Here is a 27,142-nt window from a genome sequence, read left to right as displayed (position 1 = left end):
GTTCAGACATATATAATACTGTAACGGGTATGGTGCATAGCCTGACAGGCAAGGTATGTTGTTCATAATCAAGGCAAAGCATAATGGTCTATGCCAGCTATTTCATAGAAGCCAGCATCTGTGGGTCGTTTCTGTGAAAAGTATAAATTGTACTCCTGGTGTAACATGGGAGTCTTGAAAATATTTTAAACCTTTTCCACTACAGCCAGATTACACAGGAAGTGGGGCTTTACTTTCTTATACAACTGGAATCTATGAAAGACTGAACCCAAAACAGAAATCCAGATGCATTCTTGGAAACAGCTTTGTTTAAAAAATATAATTAATCAAAACATTGATTGGCATTCTGATGAATGAATAATGTCTTCTAAGAGCAACAGCCTTCCTTCCTCCCCACAATGCCAGTGAGGCACATGGTTCTCCAGCAAAAGGCACAATCTCCTCATCAGCCTCTACATCCATTTTCTACCACAGGCGTTCTCTACAGAAACTTTGTTTCTCCTATCTACAGACCTCTCCTACATTAAGGGCACCTAGAATATGCAGCAAGTCTAAAGACACCTTTCCAATTGCCATGTACTCGCAGGAATTTAGAATAAAACATACATTTCAAATTAAAGGGGAAGAGAGGAGAATAAAGACCATATTGGCATGCTGATAGCAAACTGATGCAAATACCTTCTCTAGCATTTTTGTAACACTGAAAGCACTAAGGTTCAGAGTATGAGCTGTTCAACAATACCAACCAAAATTTTACAACTTCAAAAAGTAAGACTTATTGGAAACATATATTGTTGCAAAAATATGATCTATGTTTTGCATCTGTGCAGGGAACAAATAAGAAAAAGTCTCTATTCCTTTGCAGAGTAACAGAAATAGCAAGTGAATAAGAAAACAAAACAAAGTGAAATGTGATGCAAAGTGCCTGGTTAGAATATCTGGTTTTCAGATTTGTTTATTTGCTGCTATTTCTGCAGAGAGAGAAAGGGGGCATCATTTATGGTTTTTCTGGTTCTATAAGAATCTCTGCAAAAGGAGTTATTGCAGTGAAAATGGTGTACAAGAAGACAAATCTGAGTGAGACTGCGGTCATCCACAGCTTTTACGTGGAGTAATTGTGCAGCTCCAGAAATTACAGTGAAGTTAGACCAGCTGTCCCATCTCTCTGGCTAGATGGAGAATGCCAGTTATGTGATGTGGATCCTCCACCAGTTCTGCTTTATGTCCATCCTGCGATGGGCGTGGACAAGCCCAAGTACTCCCTCTGCAAGAGGAGGATACTGTCAGTCTTGCAATCATTTCAGCGGATGATGACTGCTTGGAGCATGTCACCACACCCCCTATGACATGAGTCACCACCAGGTGGTGTGGCTCTGGGACATCCATCATCCTGGAGCACCACAAAGGTGGGCTTCAAGAAGGAGTGCTCAGGTGTCCTGTGGGTGGCAACCAGCCTCCGTGCGCTCATTGAACTGCTTTCAGAACCATGGTATGTTCCTGCAGACACTGCAACCACGGATCCATCATGGGATGGAGACATTTGGCAACAGTGTTGGATGAGCCATGGTGGAAGACACCACCCCAACCATCCCAACCAAACACAGGATGAATGCAGAGCTGCTGGGCTGGATGCTGGCGGTGTCCCTCCAAAACTGCATAGTGACATTCGTGCAGCAGTGTGTGTGTGTGTGTGTGTGTGCTGCTGGGCAATGCAGCAGTAGAAGGGCCACCTCCTCCACTGCTGCTGGTGGGGATCCTGGCAGTCACCCCTTGGCTCCCATTGCCACCATTGCCATTCTACAGAGCAAGAAGGGTTCCTGGCTGAGTCAGGGAAGGCTGTGCCCAGGTCTGCCACTTCCAAATGGCACAGTAAATGCTCCCATGAAGGGTCACAGCAACTCCTAAAGAGAAGGGAAAGAGACCCCCAAGGCCTCTCCAGCAAACAAGAGCCAGCACCATATCAGTGATGTTGGAAGGCGCCTTGGAACATGGCTAAAACAGGACTAGTGGTATGTGTCAGCCCTTAGCAGCTCCCAGCCCAAACTCTTGAAATAAAATAAATGCACAATCTACGGGGAAAGTCTCAGTGTTATTAACAGTATAGATTCTGTCCTCGCTCCTTTTTGCTTTTTTGCCAGGTAGGATGGAATGTTAATCCTGATGGCTCCTTCTACTTGTGTCAGGTACTGTATCATTGCTCCTCTACATGCAAGCACTGCCCAGCTGATCCTGTTCCGAGATCGGAGTCTCCAGACCCAGCCCATGACCCACTGCTCATCATCCCAGGCCTGTTTCCTCTTCTCTGTACCTTCTGCTCCATGTCCCTGGGCTCTGCTCTCCTACCAGCCTGCAACGCCTGGGGCAGCCTTTCTATGGCGGCATCCAAATCTCTCCTCTTGCCTGGAGTCACAATTTGGTGCTGGTCTCCAGAGTCATACCCTGCCATAGCAGGAGCCCAAGAAGGGGAATCAAAAAGTCCTGCCCCTGTGAAGGAACAGCTGCACAGCTGCCCAGATGGTGAGCAGCCTAGAAAAGGCTTCTGCCCACAACCACAGGCTTTCTTCTCCCTTTTCCATATCCAGCATTGGTGTTGGCTTTTCTTCTCCTCTGCTTGCAAAGGACCCACCTGCAGGTGCTCAGCAGATAGATGCCAAGTGACTGAGGATACTGAGTGTGCTTAGTTTGGAGAAAAGTATGATGAGGGATGATGTCATTACTTCCTGAGGAGGGGAAGTGGAGCCGGAGGTGCTCGGCATTTCTCCCTGGGATTCAGTAACAGGACATGTGGGAATGGCTCATAGCTGTGCCAGGTGAGGTTCAGAGTGAACACTTCTTCACCAAGAGAATGATCAAACACTGAAAGAAGATCCTTAAGAGGTGGTGGATGTCCCAAGCCTGTCAGGGACATTTGAACAATGCCCTTAATATAATGCTGTAATTTCTGGTCATCCCTGCATTGCTTAGGCAGTTCAACTATATAACTGTACATCTTTTCCAACTGAAAATATTCAATCATATTTCTAATTCTAATTCTGTACTACATTACATTATACAGTACTATACTATTCTAACAATACTGCCTACTTGGAGAGGGCACATTTTAAGAATATAAATCCTGATTTTTGCCCCTTAATGTGCCCTAGCCTATTTCACTGTATAAACTCTATTCATCTGCTTTACCTTCAACTGCAGAATTATTTTCATCTGTAAAACAAAGCACTCATATATCACAAAGCTTAGTGGTGGGTGAATGAGCTATTTTACTGTTTCTGACACTGTTGCTTATTTGGTTTCACATTTAATAGGAACACAAGAATGACAATATCTGAGACATATCTCTAGTAAAACAATAAACAAGGAAATGAGTATATTAATAAATGGCAGATGACACCACTACTGAGGCAAGAAGCAAATAGTCAAGAAGCACTAGCACATCTTAATTATGGTGCAGCAAAACAAATGGGTCTTGCCTTTAGATTTTGATGGGTCAATAGTTGCCCTTTGCTCAGACAAGTTTGCTTAAACTTATACACCTTACAAGCCTGGCAAAATCATCCTCAGGTTAATGCTTCTTTCCTGAGCTAATTCAGGACCACCAGCAAACGTAATAGTGGAAGAAAACTCCTCTGAAGTTGCACTGGCAGGGGCTGTAAATACCCATGCTGATCTCTGTTGTTTGCAGAGGAAGCTCATCCACAATGAAGGCAAGAAGCATCAGACAAAGTAGCTGATTGTGCCCACACTCCACTGCCACTCAGACCTACAAACCAAGAAACATTTAGTTGACCCAGATCCTAGGACTGAAGCTCTTCAGGACAGTCCCACTGCTGGTAATGGGCTGCAATGCTCCTCCAGAATTCTCCTTCACAATACCTGGTCTCCATAAAGTAGAGAAAAAAAAAAAAACCCACACCTTTCAGCTGCACAGAAGTCTTTCAGTTCAGCTTGGAGAGAAAAATTCTTACTTTAACAAACAATGGTCAAAGCAATTTACAGAAGTATTAGTGGAAAACCAGCCTTGAAAGCACCGAGCTCCCTTCTATATGTTACTGAGATGATTCAGTAGACAAGCTTAGCATTTATTTTATGTTACATTAATTGAGATGCTTTACTCGGTCACTTTCGTATCTGGTTTTCTCAAGTACAAAAGTTGTTTCCTCATCTTTACATATGGCAGGTTAGTAACAAAATGTATAGATCTAACAAATTATTTGCCTAACTGGGAAAAAACCACTCTATTTGTGGTTGGCATGGGATTTATTTTGTGACTTTACAAGAAGACAAAAACATACTACAGACAGTATTTTAGCCATACAGCATGTAAACAATAATCAAAAAGAAAAAGAGACTTAGTAAATGTGAGAAATCATCATTCCCTTCTACAAAACAAAGAAGAAATTGATTTAGTTAGGAATTAATTTCCAGAGGCATGAATCACAGGATGTATTTATGATAAACCATGTACATGAGAGAGGAAAACCACAATTACAAGAGAGAGGAAAACATCAGCGAGGCAAAACAAAGCAACATATTATAAAGTAAAAGATCAGTACCTTCTTATGAAGTGCATGGAATTCACTATACCTCTTCTCCACAAAATGCTTCCTTCCACTCACCAGCACTTCTATTTTAAAGACCTGAAAATCATAAATAATAAAAAAGAGGGTAATGTTACTTGCACAAAACAGTTCAGTGACATGGCTGTGACTGCACATTTTACCACAGTCATTCTTCTAAGTAGTCCCAAAAAACTCAATGTGCCTCATGAGTTGCAGAAGTACAACACTGATGAACGGTAAATACGGCTGAATCTTCTGTTAACCTGTTCTTTCAACAAACATATAAAAAACAGCTTAAGCATGGACTATGTGCATTATATTAAAAACTAAGCATTAAAATATCTCCTTTCAGAAAGACGCAATACACTTTGAACTAATCAAAATAAAAAAATAAAGGTAAGGACAGAAAAAAAAAAAAACCAGGGAGAAATTGGTAGGGACAGAAAAAAAGAAAACAGGGAGGGGTTTAATTCTTTTCCCTTCTTACAATGCAGTGTACTAATACATTCACACATGTCCAATAAGAGCTGGGCAATATATGCATTATGTTATGCATGGAAATAGAGAAATAAATGCAAACACTATATTCTAGGCTAATTTCCTCCTAACCTACAAATTCACCTCTAGTCTCAATTGAACTTGTGCTATGTACGCTCTATGAAAAAACAAAACAAAACGCACACATGGCAAATGCTTGTTTTCTTTGTATGATACATGTGACAGCTTTTGTTGCTGCCTGTGGAAGGTTGAAAGGCCAGGAGAAGCAACTCTCTGGATCCACTAATTAGTAGTCACTAACATGACATTTTCTTCATTCTCAGGTCAGCAGGTCAGTTTTGAGGGCAAGTGACGAGAAATATTTCGAGGTACTCAAGAAAATATGGTCTATTAAATGAAGACAAAATCAGCAGAGAATTAATACAGAAAAGGTGCCTGTTCTATCTAGGAGTTCTTTGTTTTCTGATTTGCCCAGAAAATGCTGGAAATAATTATTTTCAGGACAATGAGAAACAATGTTCAGCACAGATGATCACATCAAGACCCAAAACTTAGCCAAATAAAATGTTCTTTGAAATAAATTTGCAAACAGTGTTTATGCCTGAATGCAGAAAAAAGGGGTTTCTGTCACAACATGCCCAGCCAGCATTGATCAGAGCAAACACTGACATACCATACTGGATAAACACTTCCTATTGTCCACTAGAACCTGCCTTACAAACAGGTCAAAATGCTATGGTTTTCACTGGCTAGCCAAACAACATTAAAAACAGACAGCATTTTATTTAATCCAGACTGAAATGCTTTTACCTTTGTTTGAATGAAGTATGGATAGGACCACAGTAATATTTACATTACCAAAATTCATTTGGGTTGCTGTAATAACCTGTGCTACATCTTTGAATAGGACTATGTCTGTGTCCTAACAGTACAAGCAGATGATCTTATTTGGGTGCATTGATTTCCTACCCCCCATCCTCCTTCTATTTGGATTACTTTGGAAGGACAGCCAGCGGCTATACAATTTTCCTCCTCACATGAAAAAAATCCAAGGCACTCCTACAACTTTAGGTTCAGAGTTGTAAAGAGAATCATATGCAAAGGAAAATCAATGGAGAAATTTTTCTTTAGTTAAGTCTTAACATATCAATTAAATGAGAGGAAAATATTATTTACATTTCATATTCTACCTACTACATAAAAGAAATAGTTCTGCAAGGAACAATTTGTTTTGGATTGCACAAGAACAAAGGAGTTTTAAGGATAACTTGTTAGAAAGAATAGGTAACAAAATATGAAAGCAGTTAAATGAAAAGTGATCATGGGTCTCTAGCTAAGGTGTTGCAACAGTTTTGTATTTACTTGATTTTTAAATCTCTGGGAATTACGAGGAACTTTATAACACCCACTTACACATCAGTCAGCTAAGGCCCACTCACCACTTTAACTTTTGCACTTCTGTTGGCTACAGGATTTGCCAAACAATTTGGAGAAGTCTAAGGGGCTCCTCCCTCAGCTACAACCACTCCCTTGGCAGGTAACTTTCTTGTGAATCACAGCCTGGCACGTGAAGTTCCATTTTGATTTTATTCATTCGTGTGTCTTCAGAGAAATATCTGTCCCTCTGAAATCTAAAAACTCATTTTTCATAAAGGAGAAGAGTGGATTATGTGAAATGAAATATAAATCCCTATGTGGACCTTGTTTTCAAAGCATGTATCTATTTTGTTCTGTGTTTCATCATGGGTTAAGGAACTACATAAATGGTTTCAGAACACCAAAAACTATGCTACATTTATTCTTCCTTCTCTTTTAATAACAGTTTCATAATTTTTGCTAATGTAATGACATTGAACAATGTATTTGACAGTTACTTTCACAGAAGGTGAAAGAAGGAAGCATAGCTTCTCCTGAAAAGTAATGTTATTTCAAAATACAGACACTGCCACCCTTACGCCCTCAACTCCTTGCACCAGTGTAAAGGCTTTAACTTGCCCCCCACTATCCAGAGGCCTCAGATCCAGCTTTAAAAGACACCTAAAATTTACAAAAGCAACAGCAACTGCTATGCTTGAAGTTGAGTATCACTGAAAACAAAACTGTACAAATGATGTTTCTAATCTACTCATTGTGGCACCTAGACTTTGGAAATATAAAGAAATTTGTGATAAATAAGTGGACAACCAGAAATGTTTTCATCTAATTTAAATCTAAATATTAAACTGATTTACAAAGTAACTTGTAAAGCAGAAATGCAAGAAATAACACAATTGTATTTATAAACTTGCATGATTACATGATTTAACTTAGACTGAATAAATTCCAGGTTTGCCTCGTCACTATTTACCAGATCACAATTCACAAGAGCAAATTAAAAACCATACGAATTAGTTTCTGTGCCACTGTTTCATAAAATGACATGGCTTTGTGTGAAAAATAAAAAATACATTAATCTGAGAGAAAGATAGGATCTCTTAATGGATACAAAATAGCTATAAGCAAACCTCGCACAAATTTAACTGTGCAATTGCAGGCCCTGGCAGAAAAACAATATAAGGAAACTGGTGAACACAGATGAACGTGCCAAAATAAAGACGGAAGAAGTATGGGGGAAAAATTGCAACAGTGCTAGGAAATTACTTTTCTAGTAAAAATGTACATGTTCCTTGAACAGATAACTCTCAAAAGATATATGACTTTTTATAAGTGAAAGATACTTAAATGAAAAATGCAAGAATTAATCTCTGAATTAGACAAGCAAAATACTTTTCCCATAGCCATTGGAATACCAGAAATTACACTTCCCTGATCAATTTGCAGTTCATCCTGACTAGGACACAAGGGACCACAGATTTTAAGACACCAATTAGAAAACTCCAAGAGTACTTTGAAACTAAAAACATCTCACTGTTCTTGGTTGCTGCCACAATAGTTATCAGTGATGTCTGCACATAGCTACAAGATCATTAGCCATTAAAAGCATTTTTCCAACAGACGTTAACACACATTAGCAATGTATGGGGCAAAAATCTCTGCATTGGATATCAGTATGAATAATGCTGATTTCTTAAACTGGCAGAATTGCAGCTCTGCCACCGTAACTCATAACCAGATTTGTGATGAAATTTTCAAAAAAAGAATTCCTAAGGTCTTTGTTAATAAAATAGTAAAAACTTTCAGGTCTGAGTACAAAACAAATTTACACATAATTTTTTTCCCCTCTTCACTTTGTTCCAATTATATGGATTACATTCAGATCCTGGAAACCATTTTCTTTTCTTATTGTTAGCAACCATCCCTGATTTTTGCCATTTTACTGAATTCATCTGTTTCTGATCATTACCAAACCTCTAAACTAATGGTCCTTCTAAGATACTTTCAAGAACATACACGTTTCTCTTCTTGTTGCAGAAGCTTGACAGTGCCACATAGCAACTAAACTGGATTATATACGGGCAATAAATTGGTACTGTATCACTGGGAATTTTGAAGATAGAAAGCACAAAAGGAAGAAAACAGGAACTAATAAGATGTACAAAAACTGCCCATGGTGCCCACAAGTGCATGTCATGTATTGTGGGTAACACTGACACTGCCTCCCGTCAGCTCTTACCTATGTCACATATGTATACTGGATACAAAAGGACATATTTTATCTGGTAATCTGATGCAAAAATATGCAGTTCCTATAACTTAATCTCAAAAAATCATGCAATGATCAATTTAACAAAAAAATGCAGGCAAGAATGATAAATGTGACCATGAGTAGGGATGAAAACTAACAAATGTAATAACATCTCAGTTTGGTCTTCTATTACACAAGAAATACACAGATGACTGTCACATTCACTCATAGAAATTATGCCGGCTATATAGTTTACTATTATGGTAAATTAATCCTAACACATTGTGCATACTGATACATGAAAAAGTGAATTGCAATACTTTTGAAAAATTATAGTTGCAAAAGAGAATTGGGGCAGTGTCATTTAGAATAAGGAGATACAAAGAACAGAAGCAGAAAAAGATAAATTTACAAAAACCAGATATATTTGTCTAACATTCACCAGGAAGAAGACTCCACAAAATTCTAGTGTCATGTTTTTATCTCTCAAGACCAAGCTTACTGACCCTAATTCTATTTAATATATTACTTACAGAAATAAATACATCCCTTCAGATGCTTCAGTATACTTGACAGACTTTTGTCTGAGGAACAGCTAATGCATTCAAAGTGTCAAGAAAACTCAACCTTAAACCTTTGCCATGGCCATATGGAAGGAATTCCAGAGCAAATGAAATGACAGCTACGGTCCATGAAACACTAATAGGATTTCCACGTGTTTAGTGTTTCATTATCGCTCAGACAATGGCACATTTTTTGTCAGGGTTGTGCAACAACTACGACTAGAAGACTGCAGAAAACAGTACAGATCAAAAGATAACTTTAAGCCTATTTCCATCCTACTGTTTCAGGGGAAAACAATATTTTACATGATCAGCAAGAGCATCTGGGTGGTTGTGGTAACTGCATGTAGCTGCAACAGCAGTTCTGCCTCTTGGGAGTGTCAGTGTCTCATGGCAATGCTCCATACTTCTGAATGCCTTCTACAGCAGAGGCGGAGACGAGGACAGTATTCAGAGCCAACTCAAACTTCAGAGTAGCCTTGATAAAACTGAATCTCACTATTCCCCAAATGAAAACACATTAACTTATTCTGACTTCATCTTTTGGAAAGCAGGGCAGCAAAAATCAGCTCTGCAGCGGGCACAGGGCAGCTCAAGGGCATGGAGGCTGACATGGGCCACAGAGGCATGAGGCAAAGGAAATGTCCCTTTGGCTCTCCAAACATATTCCCCCCAGTTCTAGTTCTTCTTTGTCTAGCACCCAGTGTTTACTTTGGTTATTGCCACCATTTCAAGTTACTGAGACTTAAGGCCTTCTGTTCCTTGGGTGGGTTGCTTATAGTCACATCTGTTGACTCCTCTCTTCAGAAATTGCTCTTCTGCACAAGCAGCCCTTACATAAGCTCCTGCAGTCTGCCCGTAAGGAAAGAGTCCCTTTTCTGCTGCAGAACTGGGGAACTTGTTGGGGCGCAGTAAAGAAGAAAGCAGTATAGCCCCAACGAGACCAGTTTGCTCCATGTGGTTTTGCTTTGGGCCCCAAAGAAGAGATGAGAATGTCTGCCAGAGGCAGCAAAGGAAGAGTAAATGCCTAAGGAATCGAGAGTCTTGGGAGGAAGCATGAACAGGCACAGAGCTAAGAGTCCTCCACATTTCCTGGTATCATCCTCACACATGCTGAACCTTTTCCTGATGGCTATGAGAGCAGGCAGAGTGCCAGAGCTGCAGTGGGGCAACTCAGCTGGCACAGACATTTGGGCACTGGTCCTCACAGCTTCTTCCACCTCCCTGCTCGCCAGGGCAGGTGCTCCTTGCGCCTGCACCTTGCCCTCCAGCAGTACAGCTCTGCTCAATACACATTTCACTTCTACTGAGGGGCCCCAATGAGACTCGGACCCACTGCATTATCAGTTACACGATTTGCTTATCTCACCTTAAATCAGCTCAAAAGTTGGGTTAAACTCAGAGTCCCTTCCCTCACCCTTAGCACTGTCATGTCTGTTATATGAAATCAGATGTTGCACTTAGTCCCAAGTATAATATACAATATTAAGTTACAGCACAAGGAAAAAAATACACAGTTTTATTGACTATGGAAATGAAAGCTTGGTATTATCCAATTATGACACTGCTTTGTCCAGAGTTTGTTAGGGAGAAAAATCATGACAGAGAAGTGAAATGTTCACTGTGGGATTTCCAGAGAGTATTCCCAACAGCTCCAGCCTGTGTGAAGCAGTTCCATGACCCATTCTGGCCTGGGAAAACAGCCTTACTGCTTTTAACATATAAAAATAGATTTTCTACTGTGACATAAGAGAACAAGTCTGCTGTTTCACTGACTCCTTCTGTTAAATTTCATGTTACTGCAATCTAACTTGGGCTTTCATTGCTAAAAAGAATAACTAAATAAAAAGATGTGTAGGTAAGAAAAATCACTTATTCTTATGAATGTGACTCCTAATTCAAATGCCTCCTTACCAATTTATACAACCTTCACAATTGTTTATTTAAAAAATTTCTCTCTTCCCAAACAGTTATCAGTTTAAATGGTACCAGTATCTACCTAAATCAGATTACAGTCTCTTCAGGAACTTTCCAGTGTGCAGCTCATATTTTCCACCAATAATAGAAAATAGTTAAGGATTATTTCCTTACACTTCCCCTACACTCTTTTGCAGTATGAGGTTCCTCCAGTTGTAAAATGGCAGTGTTAGTAGGAATAATGTACAAAAGGCATGCATAGGATTCAGGGATATTCTTCCTGAAGATGGCCTTTTAGAGGTGTCATATTTCTTAGGGTTTGGAGGAAGAGATAGAAAAACAATTTATACTGCAACCCAGTCAGACAGTTTTGTAATTCTTATAACATGGGAAGCTCGAGGGAGGCTTCTGCGGAGCTGTCACTGTTGAATGAAAGAGTAGCTGACATGTAAGAGTAAGTAGTTTTCTGATTTTTTCAACTCTCTTTAAACCAATCTTTTCCAAACACATGGTTCATAAAATCCCATAGGAACCTCTCTGTCATTTCCTGAAAAATAACTTACTTGGCTTTCTAAAATAAAAAACCTACCCCTTGCCAATGATACACTGGCTATGGAAATCTAATTTGTAACCAAACCAAGATGCTACAAGATCTGATTTGTTTTTGGCATTTTTCTTTATTGGTCCCCCTGCAGAGGACAACTGTTACATAGACAACAGACATCCTTTCAAAATCGCATTGTCACTGTGGTTACACATTTGGCTAACTTCCTTACAGTCAGACTTTAGAGAAAATGTGTTGATCACTGAAAAAGGAAAAAGTTTATAACCCATGCTAAAGCCTATAGTTATGCAGACAAAAAATAAAATTAGCCTAATCTGCTCTATTTTCTCATCTGGATCATCTCAATGCCTCTTATCATAGATAATCTACTAATAGAAAAACTATGAGCCTCTTTATGGAAAATATTAGCTTTCCACTAGAAACAGTAAATTGGGATAAAATGTTTGAATACTGCAAAAAATAACTGATGCCAGAAGTAAACTTACAAGAAAAGGATTAAATCTAAGTTGGATAAAATACAAGGAATCTTCTATTTTGTCACAAAATCCTTTGCTATTTTCTCTGGAGAGTCTGTAATGAATCCTCTCACTTCCCAAAGCAGGATGCAATTCCTAACCACAATGAAAGTACCCTCACATTGCAGCCAACTAGCAGCAAGAAGCTCCTTTTTGTGAGAGGTTAGACACAACATTAAGTTTTTTCCTAGAAACATTGAGTCTGTGTTATTCTGTTTGAATAACTTGAATTTGCTGTCTGGAGAGAATGCACCTGGGTGACCTAATGCCTCCAAAGCACAGATATTTTGTTTACAAACAGAAATGTAAATGGTGCCATAGAACACATAAAAATATATACAAGCATCAGGGTAATAAGCATTTCAAAGGAACTGACTTCCCACTGTCTCGTTTCCCTTGGTATATCTACCATAGTACGTGAATTTAGTCTTTTTCTCTCCTGGTGACTAACAAAACACAAATGGATTCGAAATCCAACAGGATTTAGTCAAGATACCACACACACAAGCTATTAAAGTCAGCTCCGCATTCATCATGATGATTAAAAACCAGGGGAAAAATATAATGTATATCCACTTTGCAACATTTCTTATTAGGATTTCCACAGTAATCCATCTGAGAAGTCTCTGCTCCTCTTTATCACATAAGTAGTTCATCCAGGCAAATTTTTAAGAGCAGTAGTCAAAGGAGGTTGTTTTTCTAAATGTCTGTGCAACTTAGCAAATATCCTTCATGTATTACATTTAAATACTGTGATTATCATATTTTCAGACCCAAAATGGGTTATTTTATTCTGTTAATAAGAAGATAAGCAGTCAGGATTCTTGGAATACCTTCAGGCACTTACTTTGACTGAGTTAAATCATCCAAACTTCAACTAAATTGGCACTGGCCTGTCTTCCAAAATGGAAACCTCATCACGTCTGCAATTGCCTGCCACCTGTATTACTCTTACACACAACTAACAACACTGTTTCAAACATTAGCACTCATTCCTGGAGAGACAAGTCACTGCATCAATTTATTAAAGAATGCCATCCTGCTCAACAAAGGTTTCCCTTGCCAGGTCAATCTCTTTGGAATGGCAATTCAAAGTGGGACAAAGAAACAAGCTGAAATAGACATAAGACAGTTTTGTTTCTGGACTAAGCCTGCTGTGACTGAGACAAGACCTAAAACAGGTTACCAGGATGCGGTTATCAAGATGCAGAAAATCAAATGCTTCTTCATGCGCAAGGAAGGTAGAGAGAAGTGACAAACTCTGCACAACTACTGAAGAAAATGCAACAGCAGCTACCACAAACAGTGCTCAAAAATAATAAAATATTGCACCTGAATTGAGATTTAAGGTTTTGAGCTTCTAAATTTACACACCGTGACTAACACAGTACTTATATAGTTGGCTTCTTGGACACAGTGAATACAAATATTCCTGAGCCAGATTCAAACTGGCTCAGGGACTGGTGACAGCATTAACAGTAGCAGCAGCATGGGCAGCACACTCTGCAGAACCCATTGTAAAGTTTGGACAAAGCTCAGTGACAAGAAGGTCTGTTCAAAGCATGTCTATGGGGACTGTAGTCAGCAAGGTGCAGGCACACCACAAAAGGGAGCAGGTGAGCATGAAGTACAGAGCAGGGTATGGATGTTACTTGAATATAAAAAAATAACACATGCAAGAGAAACAAATATTTCTCAACCTCCTTTGCTTACAACAGCAAATACGTAAATCAAAGACACTTCAAACAGAGAACTACATTGACATTAGCAGAAGAGCTACGGCAGCACAGATTTTGACTCAAACAGCCATGTCTGAGAAAAGGCAACATCTAAACCAACCATGGGAACTACTTTTGGTACAATTGTGTCAACAGATTCTATAGCTTCAAAGGCAGTAGAAATACTAATACAAACAATATCCACCATAATATATATTATAAAAGTATCCCATTAGTAATTTTGCGATACAAGATTGAAGCTATCCAAGAACACCGGTTGTACAGTCATGTATTTATATTTCAAAGACACGAAAATTTTATTCAGTGAATATTATATTATTTTGCAACTGACCTCCCAATCACTTGGAAACGGTGAGGCAAATATCAGCTAATTACATGCCTGCACAAGTATTCAGCCAGATAATAAGGTTTTATGTATCCAGCACATTTCTGAGAGATTTTAAATAAGTTAGAAATTGAGTCTGATGCATGAAATATGTTTAAAAAAGCATACATACTGCAAAAAAAGCAACAGGATGTGGATGACTGAAAATTGTGCTGTTTTTAACTGCTGTCTGTTGCAACGATAATACAATGTGGCAGCCTCCTCAAATGTTAACTCAAAGCATCAAACAGCACTATTTACAGGCCTAAAAATCCTCAACTGCCTTTTCCTCAATGAAGACAAAAATAGAAGACACAGCCCAGCACACACTACCAAAAAACTAACTTGACTTGAACACTTTGGTAACAAAAGCTAGTATCTACATAAAAACAGTATTATGAGGAAACAGAATCCATACACTCATTTTAGTACAACCTGATACTGTCACGGGTATCACTCCTTAGTTCGTTCTGAGGCTTCAAATTTTCTTCTTGCTTTATTAGGTACTCAGCAAAAACTTTACTCACCTATCCAAACCTTTGAATCTTGTAATTTTCCTGGTTTTACCTTTTATACTGAATAGAAAAATTTCTGTCATTTTTATTCACACAAAATGCTGCCATAAATAACTTTTTCTAATATTTTTTCTGTTACAAAGGCTCTATTAGGAAACTGCAGTGTGCCCCTGCAGAAGGCATGCAAATGCCTTGCTAACTCTAAGTTCTTACTTGCGCAAAAGTTGGATACTTCCACATATGTAGATTAAGTGTCACTTTTCTATTTATAGGACAAAAAAAGATGCATCCTACATGTGACTGAGAAGTCATCTCCAACTACCTCAGCAAGAAAATACTCATCTTTCTGTACAGCCTCTGTCCCTACTTACCTTTTCTTTCACCTGCATGTTTTACATGGGTAAGAATTCTAAAGGGGTAATGAAGGGGGACATTCATCTTGCATCAACTAATTCCTCACCCTCCTGTTTCATGCTGCAGCTCAGACACACTGATGTTATTTTTCTTTTTACAATCTCAGTAACATCTGAAGAGGACTGAGATGGAAGTAATTTAATAAAATGCATTATTATAGAATTCAATGGCAGAGCCAGGAGCAATTAGAATAATCTAATATTTTCCATTACAAGACTGTTCTCGGTTACTTATAGTTTTGCCAACCTTCAATTTTTGGGCTTAGATTTTCTGTATCAGGTATGTGATTCAGACAGAAAATATTTTTAGAAAGTTACAGCCGAGACAGTCCAAACACATATTTAAAGAAAAATACATTTTACATTATCCATGCCAAAAAACCCAATCAAAACCCCAAAACCCAATCCAAAACAAAAACCAAACTGCTTCACTTAAATTTCTCCAAGATGTAGACAAGAAGACCAGGAAGACATCTGGGAGGAAAATTTGGCCAAGTCATAAATTTCTGGAAAACTGCCTAACTACTAACAAAACTTTGCACTGAGTATGTTCATAATGTAGTTTTTCCAACAGGATAGGCACTGCTGGTGCTCTGTTATTTTCACAGCATGTCCGACCTGATTGAAAGCTCATGGCTTCTCTACAAAGTTAGGATAAATTTCAGACCTACAGAACACTTTTCTATCCAGGAGCAGCTATAATGTTAGGAAGTAGAAAAGTAATTGGAGGACATTTTAAAGTTTTGTGTAAGAGATGCTGGACAGGAATCTATGGCACAGGGAAACAACACCTGAGAACACCATACTGTTAAAATAAGGTGGCCAAGGAAGGGCAGCATAAGGGGCTTGTAGTCTGAAATACTCCTACTCCTGTATTTTTAAAGGGAATGCACAATTCCACTGTGTATGAATCAGAGGTGTATGTCACTGCAGCTGCTTGCTCTGAAAACCCACTGGTAACAGATGGTACTCCTCTCCCTCCCTGCACAGCTGGTGGGGCAGCTGGATGACAAAAACCCAAGTGTCTCTTAGTCAAGAGGTCTGTACTGGGGACCTCAAAGGTCGACATCAGCGTATGTCTGGGGTGGTACCTATACAAACAATATATTCCTTTCCCTTCCCTTAATTCCCAATTACCAGCTCAGGGATGAAAGAAGTAAAAGAAGTAAACTGCTAAGAAACAAGGGTTGTGAATTTAAATGCTCACAGTGCCATTTAAGCTTTTCACACAATGCAAGCCACACTGCTGCACATAGCTGCTTGCAGCACTCAGTCACACACTCCTTTTCCCCACTGAGTATCCATTTGGCTCAGCATGCATGACCAGCTGTGGCGGGAACAAATGAACAAAGGACAATGTCTTTATGGGGTCCTTCCATGTAAGAACTAAAAAAAAACATTTAACAAGGAAAACCACACATACAGAAAGTACGGCAAACAGTAACATCATGGTAACTCTGGAAACTTTAGATCGAAAATCCAAGTGCTTCTGCAATGCTGAACAACTTATTTCATGCTTGTTCTTAGAAAAACCTACTTAGACCATTCAGATTGGGCACAATTCAGAGGCCTGAAGTTAGAAGTCCAAGCCCTAAATGCCTATCTTTCTATTATATTAGGATATTCTGTTATAACTCTATTCCCACATCTTTCTTTCCACTGAAAACATTTTCTATCAAATCTTCTATCTGTTCTTTTTAAAGAACCAATGAAAAATTACTGCATGCAAAGATCACTCAGTTTTTCTGGAAAAATAAGACCAGACATAGTGCCAAATCTGGTTTATTTAATAGTTTCATTGGAAAGTGTATATTAGATAAACACTGGAGCTGAGGCCCAGAGAAGTAGCGGAGAAAGCCAAAACATGATAGGACATGACCCTGTGGAATCTGATCTGCATTGGCCCTGAGTGGAACAGGGGTGGTGGGGGTGTGCCTGGACCTCCATGGGCCCCTGCCAACCCAAATGACCCTATGATCCTATGAAAGCTCCTTCCAAGGCAGGAGGAAAAGAAGAAAGATGAAAAAAATTGCTTCTTTTTCTATGCTCATGTTTTTGGAAGACACTGAGAAGACCCAGCTATACATTCACAACTGTCACAAATTTTACAGGGTTTTTTTTGTTTTTGTTATCAACCAGCAATTTGCTCTTTAGGTTTGCAAAGTTTCTCTGAAGATCCTGTTGCAATATTTTGAAGAAGGTGAATGGGATGAAAATGACAGATATTCCCATTAGCTTCATGCTATTTCTCTTTTTAAGAGTCTTTCATCTTTCTCACCAGCTACAGAAAAAAACCAAACTGTAGGTCCAAAAGTTACTATCAAACCAGCAATTTATTTAAAACTGACAAATTCCTTCCAAATTACAAAGAATACTTGTTTGCTCTTATGGAAATTCCAGTGACACAGGAAGGAATCTCAAGCATGCCTCACCTTTCTGGTTCCTTCCATTTCCTCTGTGACTTCTAAAGTGCTTTCTTGTACATTTATTTTTTCCATTCCAAACAAGGAAAATATTAGTTTTTATGGGTTCTACAAACAGAAGTGAAATGTGTCAGGTTGCTGGTGATCTAACAGTGGCTTCACTGCTGCTATCACCATACAGTACAGTACACTGCCTCTAACACTAGCAACAACAGGAGCTTTCCATACGTCATAAAAGTTGCTGGATTAGTGCTGAAGTCTATCAGATTACCAAGAGTTACTAATAATTAACTTAAAATTACACACTGATTAATATACATGCATAACAATGAAAGTTACTATTTAATCCTATGCTATGTGATTAGGACTTAAGGTGAAGTTTCTAGCTGAAGAAGCCTCTTCTACAGTCAGAAACGTGCAAACCATCAACTTATGTTCAATGAGACATAGTAAAAATTGAAAATTCAGCAACATTTTGCAGTTAAATGAGTTTAACATGGAATAAACTGTGAAAATTTACATAATAAAAACTCTATGTTCATGTTTATCAAAACTGATCCACAGTGTAATAAAAATAACAAGATCTATGCTGCACACCAATCCAAACCACACATGGAAAATGTGCCTAATTCTGCATATGCATTCTAAAATGCAGCAGAAGAAAGCATTATGCTGTCAAAGTAAACTATTATTTAATGTGCAGCGTGAAAGAGGAATTGTACTGTTGGTTAAAAATAAGGGTCTCCAAAAATACTGAAAGTTTCAACCAATTTTTAGGCCCAGTGTCTGTTTAGCAGATAACTGAAGCAAAGAACAATCTCAATATGCTACAAAAGACCCAAAGATACTCAAATAACCTCTATCAACTAAAACCGGCTCAGTTACAAAATGAAAAAGGAAAGCTTTTAAGAGACAGAATCAGTTAAAAAAACCAGGAAAAAACAAATCTTTGTAAGCACAAGATTTTACATCCCACTAACAATACACAACCATGAAATGATCTTTTTACACTCAGATCTATATACATTTCAAAGTTGTTTAGGTTTTGGGGCATTTTTTAAATTTTGAGGTAATACAAAACACCTAGTAATTAATGAACACATTGAGCTTAATACATCAATCAATCAATCGATCAATCAATCACGCAATCCCCTGCCTCCTTGTAATATGAGGCATTTAAAATATTAGCATATCAGGGATAGAAACCTGAAAAGAGTTTTCATGCTTTCCCATTTGAATTCCCATTTTTCATTCTTAAACTGGGAATTCAAATGCCATAAATTTTTAATGAAAAGTCCCACTACTGACTAAATGCTGATACAATACCTCCTCTCCTCTACCCCCTTCATACAAGCTGACTCACAGTGCTGTCATACTACCCTCAACAAATATTCTTCCTTAGATCTAAAACAACATCTATGGATCTATGTTTCCTCTTTTCCCACCTTGCCCATAAGGTATTTTAATCAGTGAAAAGTTAGCACTTTCTAGACTTTTGTTAATGCGAAGAAAAAGGTTCTCTGACTAAAAAAACCTCAGGTGACTTCCAAACCAGATTTCTACTGTCCCCTCTTCAAGACACCTATTTACATGAAATCTCTTATAGTTTCTCTGCTGGTATAAAATGCAGATGCCACTGCACATCAGGCCTGTGTTTGCCTCTTTGCACAGACAGTCCAAAACAGTTTTCCTGATCTGTTTCAACTTGAAATGTTGTCAATATATGGATTGTCTTGCTTTCTAATTCAGTGAAAAATCTAGTTTTCCATTAGTCTCTGCCTTTCTAATTTTCGATACAGCTTTACTAAATGTAATTATTAAAGGCAGATTCAAGAAAGCAATTACTGAGCTACTGGTTTGTATCTCTGAAGTCTTAATAAGGAACAAGAAGTTGAAGTGACAGAAACACTGCAAAATCTGTAAATTAAAAAAAAAAAGCCAAACCAAAACAAAAAAACCCCAAACAAACCAGGTTATGTGCTTACTTGCTTACTTTATTATGTACAATAAAACAGAGAGAAAAAGAATAGAATGGAAAATCGCTATATATTTGGGGCAACCACACAACCATCTCTTACCACAAATGAGTTTTAATCTTTTTTATCACTGGGTCATACAATATAATTGCAAGTGTATTTCAAAACTACAGCAGACACAGCTCTAGAAAGAATCTTACAAATATCAGCTCCAGAATGGGACTGTGAACAATGCAAAGTAGCATTTTATACCATCTTTTGGGGGGGGTTTCAATGAGTTCTGGAGGTTACAGTATTTGGAGATGTTGTATTGGGCTACGAGACATCTAATCTCACTTGCCAGTATAAGGAACTAAGTAAAAAAAAGGAGACAATTACATTAGATTGGTCTAAACCTATAAAGTATTCTAAAGCACAGGCAGGGGCTAAGTTGAAGGAGATCCCTAAAGCTCTCTAGCTAGTTTCTAGAGAACTTGAATAATTTTCAAGATTTGAGTCCAGACATAAAAGACTATATAGATAAGATATAAGACTACTATAAGATATAGAGTATCTTCCTGCTGTGAAATGACCTCCTCCACAAGTCAATCACTTCCCTTTCTACCCCCAAAAAAGTGGATAATATCCTGGTCACAATGTTACCAAAATCCTGCTTAACAGCTACAGCATGACATCATTTTTTTTCTTAACATTATTGTATGCACACTAAGACTGGTGGTTTTTGTATCAGAAAAAAATGACATTTTTCATTTGCAAGACACACACTACTGGTTCTGAGTGACTTCATAAGATAAATTAGAAATAAACTCAAAATAATTTTCTTATTTAAAATAAACATCAGCTGACACAGAGCCGTCCAGCAGCGTCTCTTTCATAGCAATAGTTCATAATTCACAGTAAATTAACTGAAATGCTAGCAGAGTAACAATTGGTGACTTAGCATCACATACTTTGCATTTCACTGCGCTCCTTACAAATTTATAATGGCAGATGAGCACCCTGTACGCAACACAAAGCACCAAATAATTGACAATATAAAGAAAAGGTAGAGGTATGATCTGATGTCTGAGAAAACAGGGAATGCATGTAATTTAGGGTGGTTATGCTTGGCTATTCTTAACCAAGTTTCATGCCAGTCTCAAGAAACCTGTTTTAAATGTTCCAGATGAGGACAACTATTGTCTGTGTTGAAAGTCGTGCAGAAAAAACCCTTAGAGATAGAGGTGACGGAAGCCTGAGAGTCCAAATGAAGAACTCCAGAATTCAATCGGAATCACAACACCTGCTCTGAATCCAGGCTTCTTAACTGGTGTATACATCCTGGTGTATACGAACAGTGTGGCCAGTAACTGTTGAAGACCCAATCTCCAACACTTAAGCACTGACCTCATGGCACAGGCCCAAATCTTGGCACAGCGGAAGCACAGGCTTTTCTCCATACAAATTATACTTCAGTGTAGTGGATAAGAACACTGAAGCATGACAACATTATTAAGGCAGCAAAGATACTGAAGAAACACAAAAGGGTTGATAGCAGAATAAAGATCATGTAGTTCTAACTCCTCTGCCATGGGCAGGGACACCTTCCACTAGCCCAGGCTGCTCAGAGCCCCATTCAAGCTGGCCTTGAACACCTGCAAGGACAGGGCATTCATAGCCTCTCTGGACAACCTCTTCCAGTACCATACCACACTCACAACAAAAAATTTCTTTCTTATGTCTGATATTTAAATCTACTCTTTTTCAGTTTAATTCCATTGCCCCTTGTTTTATCACTACACACCCTTGTTAACAGTCCTTTTTCATCTTTCTTGTAGACTCCCCTTAGGTTCTGAAACATTGCCAGAAGGTCACTCCAGAACCACTTCTTCTCTAGGCAGAACAATCTCCAATTCTGTCAGCCTTTCCTCATAGAAGTGGTGCTCCATCCCTCTGATCATCTTTGTGCCATTCCCCAGGATTTACTCCGACATGCTGGTGTCCCTCCTGTGCTGGGGACCCCAGAGCAGGATGCTGCACTGCAGGTTGGGTCTCCCTGGAGCGGAGCAGAGGTGCAGACTGGAAATTCCATACATTCCTGTATGCACATGCACTCACCGTCACACAGAAATAACACTCCCACTTTCTCAGCAGCTTTGCCAGTGGCCAGGAGAGCAAGCTAGAGTGCAAGCTGGTATCAGTGACATTGCTATTATAAGTAGGCCAGAGTTCAGATCTGGCTATTAGCCATCAGTAGCTATTACTTTAAGTTACAAAACCCATAGAATTTTTTAGAAACAGATTTTATTTTACTAACATATTTAGTTTCTCTTCAAAATCATGACTTCCATATTTTGCTTCTCACATAGCAGCAAATATCATAAAGAAATATATAGATATGTCAGGATTATATATATATACTGCATAGGAAGGATAAAACCAACACTCAAGATGAAAGGCCAAATACCATGCACCTGTTCAAAAAGCTTAAATGTTTTTCTACTGCCAACCATTTATTACAGAAACTTTCTCTCTTCACAGAAAACTCTGTTCTGGAACTCATAATGTAAATTTCTTACGGTAAAATAGGAGCAAGTATGTTCCAGAGTGCAAGACCCATAATACAGCAGCTATAAATGAAACACTGAATAGTGCTAAACTCCTTCCTCTTCATCTTAACTCCAGGCAGTTGATCTTCACTGGAATCATGAAGCGTCTGAAAAATACTTCAAACTAGAAAAAACCTGCACATTCCAGTTTCAATTCTCCACTATGGAATATAACTGTTTTCATAGCCCTCTATCGCGATTTTTGAAAGTATTTTTAAGCTTCTTCACAACTGAAAAACAACATAAGCAAGCAAACCACCTCCAGTTTTTTGATTCTGTAGTGAAATACTGGAGTTCTATGTAGTGAAATATTGGAGTTCTCTAATGCTTTGAAAGAGTATGTGAGCATGAATAGATATTTTACTCATTGTACACTGCCTGGGCAAACACTTCTAATATTTATTTATTCTTCCTTCATTTTAGCATCAAGTAGAACCCAATATTTAGTACCAAAAGGCAAGAATAAAAATAAAGGTAATCTTTAAGTGGGCCGTTCAGTGCTGTCCTGCAATATAAAAATCCTTTTTATTCTCTTTGGTCTTTTTGAATGATTTGACTTGTACAAGCCAGAACCATTTTGTTGCATGCTTATGGAAAATGAAAAATGTTGTCTGCAGCAATATCAAATCATTTATACACAGCAGACATCAGCTGTCATTTCTGTCTATCCCAGCAGTACACCCCCTCCCACACTTCTCTCTTTAGTCTAGGTGAGCTGTCAAGTTTCTAGTTTCTGATGTGTATTTACATCACTCAATGACATCTGACAGTAGTGAAAGGCCACAGAAAACTGCTTATTGATCAGAGCAAAACTAGTTGACGGAACAGATGAGGTTGTATCACAGAAATGCAGCCACACTCAGGTGATGACATTTTGCTCCCTTGTATACAAGTGCTTAATGGAATACAACTTCATTATATCATGCCACTAGTGTTTAAAGAATTGCACAGCTCTCATGAGTGTTTTGTCTATGCGGTGATGAGGACAATCTATTTGTACTGGTACCAATATATTACTAACCTGTTTTGCTCATGAACACTTGCAAACTACCAGCCAATGTGTCCTGATGAATATAATAAGAGACACTGAAGACTCAATCTTGCCAAAATCTAATTGAGCTGACCTTTTAAAAAAAGATGGAATTACCATTTAGGGAGCCAGATCTACTTGAGATTTAGTTCTACAGAATACTGCGCTGCTTAGTAAAGACATTTTAAATGACCACTTTTATGCTTGGGACCGGTACAGTTTCCCAGTGGAAGTGATAACTCATCATTAGTATTTCAGAGGTTATTATATCAACTTGTATGAGAGTCTTTCAAACTGTATTGATTTAAATGCTGAGGCATTCATGAGCAGAGGCTCTCCACACAAAATGTCCTGCAGCTAAAATATTAATTTTCTTATTTTCATTACTTTTTTCTTTTGTTATCTTGGACAGAAAACTCATTTTCCACCAGAGTAACCTGTCAGAGTATAATTACACTATACAACCATTTCTTACAGAATCTATGTTTGCATTATCAGTCTAACTGGAAAACTAAAGGATTTTAGTAAATTGCAGTCATTCAAAAAAAGCCAATATGTTACAAGTTGTACCTGAAAGGCTTGAAATAATGAAACTTCTAGGGGTACAGCACAGACACCAGAACTTGCTTTCCATTTCATATCTTACAGAAGGCAGCAGCAGTAGGTTTTTGTTTTCAAGAAAGAATCCAGAAGAAGATGCTGATGGTCCTAAAGTTGCTCTTTTACTGTAGGTAAGTTCCTTGCATTTAGGCTAACTGCTTATAAATGAATACAGTGAATATAAATGAATCAATCTTCTGATTCAAAACAAAATTATTCACCACCTCAGACACAGAAATTTCTTTCCATTTCAAGGGGAAAGAGATAAAAGACTCAGTTCTCAGAGAAGGCATTTCCTATACCTTGATTTAGGCAAGCAGCATGAAACCAGAGGTTGACTAAATCCATATCTTATACAAATAGAGAAATCCAAGCTTTGAAAATAACATAGAAATGCATGTGAATAACGTCTTAAACAAACAGAATACATCCTCTATTATTCCACAGTAGAAACAATATGGACTAATTCTACAAACTCATTAACAACAAAGGAAAAATGTGAAAGCAGCCTTGCTAATTTTCAGTCCAGTTGTTATCACTGAAACTTCTTTCAGACAAAACCAATAATGGTTAGAAGTGTTTTGTTCTTTTCTTTGAGTTCTTGTAATGCACTTTCTCCAAAAAACCTAGAAGAATTTTGCTTTCAGACTCAGCTTGGGGTAAACTTACATTTTCAGAGGTCATCTGGCTAAGACTGGTACAGAGCAATTACTTTTCCCGCTCTAATAAAACTTTTTAATTCCCACTCCAAAGAGAGGAAAAATAAGGTAACACAACAGTTACAAGATCACATTTATTTTATTAATTTTGGCAAAACAATTTCCTCATTTTGTTGGGGGTTTTTGTTATTTCATTCTTCTCAGAAGCTGATGCATTATATCACTGAATCTTAAGAATTTCAATGTGTACTAATTATTTGTGATGGAAAATTTCAGCCCAGAAGCCAATATTTACAATTATTCACATTAAGTGAAACCAAGAACTCATTCATAGCAAACAGCTTTCAAATACATCTTTAACATTTTTCACAGCTAGCTCAGTGTGCATCTAAAATAAACTGTGTCATCTCAGATGCTGTGGCTAGCTGTCAGCATCTATTTGCACATACACAAAACCATGCGTATTTAACATATACAGATCTAAGGGGAAAATGGAAGATAAAGAAATATTCAATGCACATGATGACAAATGTCTAAAAAGCAAACTGCCTGTAATCTTGAAGTCAGTGGAAAGGGAAGAGGAAGTACCCCAGACAATGGAAAAGTATAGATAGGATGCTATTTAAGGTATATTTATGAAACTTATTTTAGCCCTGAGGTTTTTTTAAACAAAGAAAACAAAGACGTGTTCTGTATTCTACTGTAAGATCTTCTACTGCACACACTTTTACTCATAAGAACTCAAAATTATCAAGAAGAATAGGAGAGTATCTTTAGACAAGAAGTTGACGACAAATTACATTTTGTTTTTTCCAAGTCTGGTCTTTGTACTTTGTGCTTATATAGAAAACAGGAAATTCTCTTTATCTGAGTTGTCTGATATGCATAAATATCTGGGCTGAAAGCCTTGACACTGATACTGATGACAATAGCAATTCCTAACCAATTATGAAAAACAAAAAATCCCTATGTTAACCTACTTCTAATTTAACCCTGGATCTAAAACAATTTGTTTTATTTGAAATGCAAAGTATCTGTCCAAAGCACAAGAAACATCTATCTTCCTTCAGTGAAATCACCCTGAAAATTAAGGAAACACTATTCAGTATTAATAATTCCCACACTGCACTACTACTTTGGAGTCAGTTCTCTCACGAAAAATATGAAGCCATACATGCCCACCCTATTAGAGGAGGAGCTAAGAGAAATGGAAAGAGAAACTGTATAATAGGCTGCTGACATAAGGATGTATAGAGGATGTGCAGAATTTGAAAGTGATTTACGATGTACACACTTCAGTCTTTTAGATAATCTCTTTCAGTCTTTAGATAATCTAAAACAACTTTACATCTGATAATGTTATTACTTTTAGATTCAGCTTTCAATTTTTTATGGCTGATCCTAACTATATCATGCAATAATACAAATTGCTTTCTTACATTTAGGGCACCATTCTAATATTTCTTGATTTCCTTACACAAAATCATATCACAGGCATTTGTTTCTGTTTCAGATGGCACAGAAGACCTTTTCTTCCCTGTGAATAATTCACAGAAAGCCACATCGCTTCAAAAGAACAGAAACTGACTCTTTATGACAGGGATATATGAACTGGGTAAATGCCCAAGCCATTGCTCAAAGCATGCCTGTAGCAGTATCACCATTTCTTCCTGGACAGGCACACTTAGCTGAAGCAATGACTTTTCTGTTTTCTTAGTTAAACTCAGTGGAGTTAAAGCCAAAGTCAAAAGAAAAAAACTAATACTTGGATTCATTATGCATTAGAGACATCTTCCCTGGTTAGTGAATAAGTATAGATTGTAGTGCCATAGACTGTTGTCTTAAAAAATGTGCACAATACAGCAAGAACCCAACATTTCTAAAAGGAATTTTGAAAACCTAAGGAAAACAAATGCATGTAGTCACAAACATTACAATATTTACCATTTTGCAATTAATTCACAGTTCTTGCTGTAATTTTGAATTCCAAAGCATGAAACAGTACAACCTGCACCAACCATATAATTACATCTTTCCACTGGCAAACATCACTTAGGAGGGCTCTTCAAAGCAGGGAGCCTTCTTTGCACTGAAGGCATGCCACTCAAAAGGAATCTACATTGAGCATCTATGACAACTTCAGCAATGTCACTTTCTGATGCCTCCTTCAGCATCAGTCTTCCTACTCTGCTCCTTGACAAAATTATCAATTTTTTTCTGTACAAAGCTCAGTGTACACCAAGTAACTTCCAAAACCACTATGACATTTAATACTATATGATAGAACATGTTTTTTCCCTGTCTTTAGGTGGCCTGACTAACCAATTCTCAGTTACATTACTGCTTGGGCTTTTGAAATATTTTTCCTTTTAAAATTGTTTTTGTACTACCTTTTACTCTTTTTAAAAGTTACGTTTTAAGCTTTTTATGTTAAATACAAGTATACTTGGAAATGAGATTGAGTTAAAAAAAGGTAAATTGATAAATCTGTGATTTAAGAAAAGCCTAAATAGACTAAAAATTGATAATGTACCTACAGAAAAACAGTACGTAGACAAAAAAAAGAATCACATGTTTAAAAGAAACCACAGAA

General features: G+C 37.8%; 1 protein-coding gene across 2 annotated transcripts in view; it reads right to left on the bottom strand.

The window, feature by feature from the left end:
* The window catches only part of SNX24 (sorting nexin 24), an 86,716-nt gene that overhangs the window by 38,628 nt on the left and 20,946 nt on the right, over positions 1-27,142 (bottom strand). For both annotated transcript variants that reach the window (XM_064735395.1, XM_064735397.1), the window contains exon 2: positions 4,554-4,637. In XM_064735395.1, coding sequence (XP_064591465.1) covers positions 4,554-4,637 — 84 coding nt within the window. The remainder of the gene's footprint in view (positions 1-4,553; positions 4,638-27,142) is intronic.

The sequence above is a fragment of the Zonotrichia leucophrys genome, chromosome Z (assembly GCF_028769735.1).
Source record: "Zonotrichia leucophrys gambelii isolate GWCS_2022_RI chromosome Z, RI_Zleu_2.0, whole genome shotgun sequence".
In the NCBI taxonomy this organism is placed as follows: Eukaryota; Metazoa; Chordata; class Aves; order Passeriformes; family Passerellidae; genus Zonotrichia; species Zonotrichia leucophrys.
This window is presented reverse-complemented; position numbering and strand designations above follow the sequence as displayed.